At 34.8% G+C, this 9,280-nt stretch overlaps 1 protein-coding gene across 1 annotated transcript; it reads right to left on the bottom strand.

Moving 5' to 3' along the window:
• Positions 1-760: 760 nt before the first annotated feature.
• Positions 761-9,165, bottom strand: slc15a1a (solute carrier family 15 member 1a; the record flags this gene model as incomplete). The annotated part of the gene is made up of 23 exons (XM_079254691.1): positions 761-997; positions 1,095-1,202; positions 1,317-1,454; positions 2,227-2,338; positions 2,434-2,541; positions 2,735-2,781; positions 2,886-3,023; positions 3,172-3,288; positions 3,434-3,515; positions 5,245-5,333; positions 5,432-5,464; positions 5,543-5,587; positions 5,675-5,764; positions 5,847-5,933; positions 6,053-6,135; positions 6,244-6,327; positions 6,421-6,511; positions 7,356-7,455; positions 7,575-7,694; positions 7,834-7,975; positions 8,375-8,462; positions 8,959-8,999; positions 9,159-9,165. The coding sequence occupies 23 exons, from the start codon at positions 9,163-9,165 to the stop codon at positions 761-763; spliced, it is 2,187 nt and encodes a 728-aa protein (XP_079110817.1).
• Positions 9,166-9,280: the final 115 nt, after the last annotated feature.

The following is a 9,280-nucleotide window of genomic DNA, read 5'->3' as shown; positions in this document are numbered from 1 at the left end:
TATATGTATATTGATCAATCGATACATGTAGATAGATAGATAGATAGATAGATAGATAGATAGATAGATATTACATAATAAAATAAAACAGCCATGCACACACACATTTACAGAAGCTACCCTTTAGGATATTATATCAACCTTTCTATATTTAGCTTAATTGCTTTCTTTCTTTTTGCTGTGGTGCTGTTGCATCGTTGCAACTGGCTGCACAACTGGTTTTTCTAATAAGTCCTAAAAACAGAATGTTTTGAAAAATCCAATTGATATGGAGGACACAAAGCTCCGCAGCTGTAACTTTAGTAGTCACATTCACTTGAAAATTTTGAAGACTTGAAAATTTGAAATGAAAATCCCTGTCAAAATCACAATTGCAGTTATAACAGGAAGACAGCTTTTTTTTTTAAGTTTGTAAAATGTTGCCTACACACCGATTGACACACAGGGATGTATTTTTGCTGATATGAAGTTAAAGCTATGACCAGTAGATGTTTTTACTGAATATTCAGCTGAGAACTTTATTCCCTGACTCTTTGTGAATGGGCACCACACCTAAAATTAAGTTTTACCTAAACTTTTCCAGCACACTAGAAATATTGTTTTGCTTCATTAGAACTGCATTTTGATTTGGATGCTGACAACTTGTCCCAACAGCTTAGATACTATACAAGAAAAGATACAAACAAACTAAGAAAAAAAATACAAACACAAACACAACTGCACACATACAAATATAGACCTTTTGTACATTCTCTGTTGTTCACATATTGGTTTGTTTGGATTTATCATCTTCAGTACTGCTATCTGAGTATCTCCTGACCATCTCAACCTCTTTGTTCTGCAGCTTGCTTTTATCATCCTTGTCATCATCATCAACATTCTTTCTGAACTGGGCCTCGATCTCTGCAGGGTCGATGTAAGTGTAGAAGTATGCCATGATGGAGAAGATGATGCACACTGCCACCAAGAGGGAGGCAAACAGGGTGTACTCTGCCCACTTCGATGGATAAAAAGACATGACACATGTTATTAAAATCTCAGTGTGGGTTGTCTTTAATGGCACAATACAGTGTAATTCTTTCCTTCCGTTTTACCTGTTTGGGAAGCTTTGCAAGCTCTGCTACAATCAGAACAATGAAGTTGCCGATAGCAACAGTCAACAACCATCCTGCTTGAAGCACTGCTTTCATGTTACTGGGTGCCTTGATGACAAAAAGAAAGTTAATAATTAATTAGAATGTTAATTGTCTCTTCAAGTTCCACTTTGGATGATACTGGTTTGACTTAATATGTAGAGACTTTTGTTTGAAATGTACCTGTGAGTAAGAGAACTCCAAGCCAGTAACAGAAAACATCACTTCTCCTGCAGTGATAAAGAAATACTGTGGGATCTGGAGGGCCATGTGGACCGAGTTTGGCTTGATGTCCTCTATCGCGGTTATAGACTCCTGACACTGAAACATAGTAATAAATGAACACATTTCATTTTAAAGAAGAATTTTCTATAAGATTTTATTAACTTTAGCCAAAGTATTGAATTACCTCTAAATAAGATTGAGCGAGTATAGATAATGGATTGGTGATTTTATCTCTCAGTAAGTTTTTCAATATTTTCTGACATCCCCACCTTCAATTCCACTGTGTTCCAAGCTTTTCTCTTGTTATTTAAGATGTCAATATTTGAAAATCGGTTAAAAATTGTATAAATTATTATCGATTGTTGGTTTCCTCATTGAGCTGAGCCGTGTAGTTTTCAGCAAGCATGATGTAAACAGGAGTAAATAGTGCAAGTTATTTTGAGCATCTTTCATTCACATAAGGAAAAACTTAAATAACTAAAAAGCCTCATTAATGTTCCCCAAAATAATGGCATTTATGAAACCAGAATTTGCTTTTGTTTCACCGTCAGTTTGAGTAAGTGGTAATGCTGGTAATAATGAGAAATGAGTTTGTAGTAATTAATAGTTTATCAACAAAAATAATGTTTAATGGCACAGAGGAGAAAGTTATATCAGGTTAAAAAATACTTAGGATCAAAGGCAACAAGACACATATAGATAATTTCAACCTTTGTTGTTTAAACTGAAAGAAACCAAAGTATTTCTAAATTCATGTCACTATCTATTAACTGCACAAGCACACACAGATTGTTCCTCAAGGGATGAGATTATTGACAAAAAAAACCCCCCACAGTTGTTACCATATGAAGTCATGAGTGAAACTTACATCTGGTCCCAAAGTTAGGTTTCCGGGAATGAAGAATGTATAAGAACTTCCAAATCCAAACTCCCTGCTGTATTTACACGACTCTGAGCCACTTTGTAAAGTGAATGTAACCCTGAGGAGAATATATTACATATGTCAGTCAATCTATAATTGTCAGGAGATATAAAATTGCATTTGAAACAACAACGATGGAAAACATATCCTTACTCTCCATTTTTTAGTTGGGTGTAGTTGGAGTAATAAGACGGCTCAATTAACCCAAAGTGTTTGTCAGCAACAGAGACATTGACTACTATGTGCTTCCCGTTTACAAACCTGAAATAACAACACAGTGAACAAAACCACAGCCATGTAAAAAATCCACATGTTGCATCATCTTTTACAATAGTTAACACTGCAAATAAGTTTAGAGTTGTAACAATTTGAGCCAAACCAAATATTGGTGTATTATAACAACAATTAATCTCACCACTATTGATGTAGTACAAACACTTAAAATTAAACTTACCGGATTGCATTGTTTCCTTCTTCTGGTTTTTTAGTCAAATCATTAGTCTAAAGAAAGAAATAATGAATATTTTTCATAATTCTACTATCACAAGTCCTATCTTCTGTCTGTAGGGAATAGAGTATTTCATCATTGTGTGTTTACAACTCACCAGGACCCATTCATCATCGAGGGATGAAGGAATAAGAAGTGTTTGTCGCTTTCCTTTAATCAAGGAAATATTTCTTGTAGCTGAAGCTATTGAAACATTAATTTGTTCTGTTTCAAATGTCATGTAATCAGCAGTGGCCTGCAAAACAAAGAAAATGTTGATGAAGATAGGTAATGACAAGTACATACACAAATGGTGGTTTATTTAACATGAATCTGGAGTTTTAAGTTATTCTAAACCTGCAAATACAAATTTTCAAAGGTTGAGTGTTGGTAAGATGACTTACTTGAGAAGCAGCCAGCTGCAGGTTATTGTTTTCCAGCTGAACTGTTACTGCATTATTGCCCATGTTAAGTAATTTTAGCTGGCTCTGGGAGGTGGATGGAAAGACGGGCAATGTTTTCTGAAAATTAGGTCAAAGTAGTTTGCTTAGTTAAGCCCCAACAACAAATTTGCTTTTTAAAAACATATTTATGCATGAAAAATAATCTTATTAAAAGTGTTGCTGCCTTACTTTAAAGTACTTTAAAGTACTGTTTCTGACTTACATCAATTTGAACCTGGACCACAGCAGCGCAGACAAAAGCCAGAGCTGCCAGAAGCATTCCCACCGTCATTCTTTTCAGAGGCCTGTTGAATTGTAAAATATATTTTTTAATGATTTCTACAAAACGACAGCACAACACATCTTCATTTTAGTGCAAGAATAACTTTTTGAATCACTGTAGCTCCATTTACCTCGTCATAGATATTATGGGTTTTATTCAGAATTTCTCAAAATAAACAGGGTTTCTGTTTAGAGTATTTTTTTAATTTTTAATTTTAAGAAAACTGAAGTCTCTGGAGCTTATTAATCTCAGTGAGAGCAAACACACTATATTGTAAAGGAAAAATGCAAAAAAAAAAGAAAAAGAAGCGGCTAGGAGCGACTCAGCTTAATGTGCTGAAGTTGGTGCTTTTTTCCCGTTTCTGCATGAATTATTAAAAACAATGCCACATTTTTTTTTTCCCATGCGATATTTTGTCTTAAATGTTTTTTTTTAAAACTTTTTATTTAGTTTATTTATTTGATTTAGTCTATAGAAATGTTTATAAAATAATACATTGTCTTATTTATAGAATAGAAATATTCTATAAAACGGACTAGTATAATTTTCTAGTCCTGTTTATCACTGAGGTAAAGTTGGTTATTACTTGTACGTGTATAGAAGGAAATTTTATGCTAAATTAGTTTATACTTCTGTAAGTAGCAGTGCATTGGGTGACTCTCCTAAGGTCCACTGAAGTGGCAAAATTGCAAATATATGATCATCAATTATACATATACTAGAAAACAGCCTTTAAATAGGTGTCACTGTAGTGGACCCAAAGCAAGAAAGAGTTAAGTATTCATAAATGTGTGGATTCCAATCCAATCCACTTTATTTGTATAGCACATTTTATAAACGTAAACAGTCTCCAAACTGCTGCACAGAATAAAACAAAAACAACGTTACAATACTAAAATATCAATAAATACAAAGTAATAAACTTAAAATCAATCCCAATAAACAGATAAAAACCAATAAATAATTTAATTTAAAAAAATTGCTTCACACAAGCCTATTAGTTCCTGTTACATAATGTCTATAAAACCAATTCATTAAAGCTGTATGCACTTGTACAGTGTATATTGTAAATATCATCACAAGTAATGGGGTTTTCGTATGTTTCACTGTGTGCGATCAAAAGGAGAAGGAGCAAAAGAACAGCATGGATATTTGTTATAAAAAAGAGAATTTACATAAACATCATTTCAATTCACAGCTCTTCATCAGTGCTTCAGTGAAGGAGTGCAAGGACTGGACAGTAATTCAATAAATGCATAAAATATTTTGTAATATTTTATCCTGAGTATGGTTTAAATACACATTTACCCTCATTAAACCTCCAATAATTTTCTGTTTGAGGTTGGAAATTTTCAGTAGTGCAGGCAGTTTTAGTATGGGTCAGTTTCTGATTGGTGGAGACCTTGTAGGTGCAGAAAGTGTAAATGACAGCTGAGTGATGGCAACACCTGTACATTCATTCTACAGATAAAATGATGAGTGACTTTGAAAGGCGATATAGCATGCATTATTGCCACATCTTATTTGTTAAAACTCAGTAGCATGTAGAAAGGCTAATTGTTTTGCATAGCTGCAAAACAATTGGCAACAAATGTAAAAATACATGGATTTGGAGCAGATCTTCAGCAATTTTAGAAAGTTTTTGTGAGTTCAAAAGTAACCTTTCACTGTCTGCATACAGTACTTTACTAAAAAAAATATAATAATATACTAAACATGTCATACTGTAAATCCTTAATGGCTTCACTTACGTGAAATTCAATCCACATTTTTTGATCAGAGGGTATACCAAGCTGTCCATTATCGGTACCAGAGTCAGGATCAGGATGGGGTTGACCGTCTAAGCAGAAATTGCACAGTGAACTTCTAAATATATTTATATTTTTATTAGAATTTTTTAAGAAATGATGATAACACAGTCAAGTTCTTTTAACTTACCTGCATCTGATCAGGCTGTATAACAAGCAGTCCCTGCAGACACAAAGAAATATTCACACTGCGTTAGTGAAATGTAGAAATAATTTTATTGTTTTTTACAACCAAACTTACAAAATTTCCATTCAATGTGGTGGCTTGCAGAGTCCATCTTGAACCCTTCAACATACAACAGATAATTTAGCATAATTTCCTCTTCGAACAGGTGAAGTTGTTTTTGAAAGGAATTGTTAGGCTTAGATGTACCTTTTGATCAAAAAGAGTCCAGAACATCGGCAGGGGGATGTACAGAAAGAGGACCTTCAGCACCATTTTGATTTGAGCGATGAGGAGTTTCTACAACACAGGCCAACAGAGAATGAAGAGCCGTTTTTCCGCTGAAGAAGCGGCTAAATATAATCCAGCACAATAAGCTTACATTATATTTTTCCTCTGCCCAGTCCATCCAGTGCTCTCTCTTTGGGTACCTCTTGCTCCTATGCCTGAAGCGGTTTTTAATGGCAAACTGAAAAATGAGCAAATTGAAAGAAACAATAAATTCTCAACTGCGTAGGATCAACATTGTTACCGTAAGTTCTGTAATGGATGATCATTAACGTAAAAACATTTAAATAAATGACTCACCCCTATACATTTACACACAGACATCATAATGTTGCCCTCTGGTTTGGCTTTGTAATACATGCCACTCCCCATGATAAACACCACTGTTGACCAAAACCACAAGAAAATTTTCAATTCCAGCATACGGCCCAAATTTAAAAGCTTTTCATTTTTGCTTCACACAGAGAACATCTCTTTATTTTAAAACATACCAAGTGCGACCACCATTAGTGCTGCAGGGACACCAAAGGCAAGAGAATAACACTTCTGCTTACTGTAGATACCACATTCCTGAGCTGCAGGTGGAGACAAAGAACATTGAAATATCATTTCAGTTCTACTCTTATGTTTATGGCACTGTTCATCATAAAATTTGCAGTCACATCTACCTCTGAGGATTGGAGTGATGATGGTTGACAGGAGACTCCCTCCGTTGATGCACAAATAGAAAACAGAGAAGAACGTTCTTCTTTGCTTTTCCTGCACAGAAACATTGTTCAGTACTGAATGTTATGTGTAAATATCTTTATTTATCAGTATAAATGGTTTTGCAACCAAAATTTGTTTAGCATAGATCTAATAATGCTATTGTACCAAGCTGCTTGGACTTTAGTCTGCTTTACCTGTGACCTGCTGAGCCAAATTAAGCTTCAGTATTTATGACATTACCTTCCAGAGGCTTCTGTACTCAATTTTCAAACTTTTGTAGACTTTGCTAGTTTATTTTAGCTACATTATAACCACTCCCTATACCTGTTTGCTACATTTACCTGTTCCTGACATTTTCCGTGTTTATCTGGAGATCATAACATTTTGCCTACTTGTCTACCTAATTCTGACCCCTGTTTTCTGCACTGATTTTTTTAAAAATTTATTTTGGACTGTATCTGTCTTTTTAATCACGTCACCACTGTCAAGACCACTGTTGCATCATAATGGTTGTAAAAAAACAACAAAAAAACCCCAGAACAAACAGGTATTTATGACTGTCAGAGAATCTTACTTATTTTGGTGCTCTTCAAACCTGCCCTGTGACACCACATTTACACTAAATTTTGTCCTTTTTTAAAGGCCATTTGCATAGTATGGTGATTCAACATCACTTGAGTTGTCATTGTGATTATGTTAGCATTAGCATTCATAGCTTCAATGAGTTTATAGATCTGCTTAATTACAGAAAGCAGAAAGAACATGATCAGAAGAAGGGAGGGATTACATATAATAAAGTTCATAAATTATGGATGTTGTAAATGTTTGTTCAATGTGCAAGCTGAAGCCAAAGGTCACACATTAGACTGGAGCTGAAAGGTGGCAATAGTCTAACCTGATGATCACCAAACTGGTCTCCACCAAAAGCAGCTACACAAGGTTTTATTCCACCAGTGCCCAAAGCGATGAGAAAGAGACCCACCATGGCCAAAACACTGAATGTGAGGAAGAAGAACAAGTGCATGAGCAGGGTACACTGTAGACAATGTGGTGAAAACAGCCACTTCCCAAAATGTGACTGCATTAATGATCTTTGTAGCAGATTAAAACCTACACGTGTACGGTCATGTTGTCTGGTGTCCCGTCTCTGTTGGTGTCAGTGATGTCATGAATTGCGCTGACTGCCATTGTTACCTGGCCAATTGCATAGACTATGGACAGGTAGATGATGGTCCTGTGAGAGAAACATGAAAAGAGACAGGAGTAAGGAGAAAGGAAAAGTGCAAAAACTGTAACTAGGAATACAGAGGCAGTATACACACTAATTCAAACTTTTTCATATTATATCAGTGAAAGGGGAAACAGTCACTCACTTAAATTTTCCTAGCCAGGAGTCAGCCACAATGGCCCCGAGGATGGGGGTCAGGTAGCATAGAGCTACAAAGGTGTGGTAGATGGAGGTGGCCATATCATCATCCCAACGCAAGAAGTACTTAAAGTACAGCACCAGCACAGCTGTGGAGAAGCAGAGAAAACAGCAGCTCCCACTTATTATCCATCAACTACACAGTAATGACCCTCACAAAGAAACTATAATAAACCAACATTTAGTCACACTTTTACTCAAATACAACATGACTGAGGAGAAAACTGTGTCTGGGAATGAAACAAGTAGTTTGTTATCGTGGTTATATGACAACAATATCTGCAAAGACAATAGGTGAAAATGTATTGGTGTCATTTACTCAGCTAATTTCCTTAATCCCAAATTATTATGTTGAAGTTTTTATTCAAAATTTTATGGTAAAGTATGGAAGTAAGGTATTATCTTAGTTTAAAAAAAAAAAAAAAAAAAAGCCCAGTTTGTTAGCATCTGTTCGCTTTGGTTTCTATATTTTGACACACAATGCTCACCTCGCATTCCATAGTAGGAGAACCTCTCACAGAATTCATTCACCACGATGAAGAAGATGCTGAGCGGGTAACCACATACCTCTTTGCTCTGGGTTGGGGAAAAAAAGACGACTACACTGTCAAAACTTCAGCTGTTGTGGTGATGGATTGTTTCATCATTCAGTAGAAGGATATATCAAGTAAGTAAGTAATAAAAGCATAATTTTATTCATATGACTGATTGAATTAGTATCTAAGTAAATATAGAAATAAAAGTGAAGAGTTTATCTTTCCACAAAAGGTAGAATGCCTTTCACCTCATTTTCTTATCATTTAGTTTAGTGCCAAAGTACTTATCATTTTTGGTATCCATTCCTTTATCGTTGTTTGTCTATCTATTTTTGTTATCAATATAAAGAAACAAAACAACACAAAACAAACAAACAAAAAAAACAGAGTAAAATGCCAACATGCTAGCAACTTTACAGTTAAGTTATTTTTCATTTTATAGCTATATTTTCATAAAAAAAATTAGTTAATGATTTCCTTATTTACATGAACACCTTATTTCAACAATTGCACAAATAAAATCATGAGTACTTTACCGTTCCTCTGTTCTTTTTCTCTTTTTTCATATCCTTGTGATCTGTGAGCAGATATTTTTTCAGTTGAAAACACAAAAAGTTACTTTTTTTTTTTCTTTAATTATAGATTGTTACTGAAAAACATGTGTATCTGATAGATATCAAGAAAGTGGAACTAAGTGTGTTTGAATCAAAACACCCATAATTGTTAGTAATCTCACCTGTCATGATGTCTTATTAAGGCTCCCTTCTTTCTGTTGCAGTTTGATATTCCTTAGAAAATTCCTGCAGAGAGCAATTGAGTCTCTATTCCTCCCTGTAGAGTGATGTAAATGAGAATGCT

The sequence above is a fragment of the Telmatherina bonti genome, assembly GCF_933228915.1.
Source record: "Telmatherina bonti genome assembly, chromosome: 15".
In the NCBI taxonomy this organism is placed as follows: domain Eukaryota; kingdom Metazoa; phylum Chordata; class Actinopteri; order Atheriniformes; family Telmatherinidae; genus Telmatherina; species Telmatherina bonti.
This window is presented reverse-complemented; position numbering and strand designations above follow the sequence as displayed.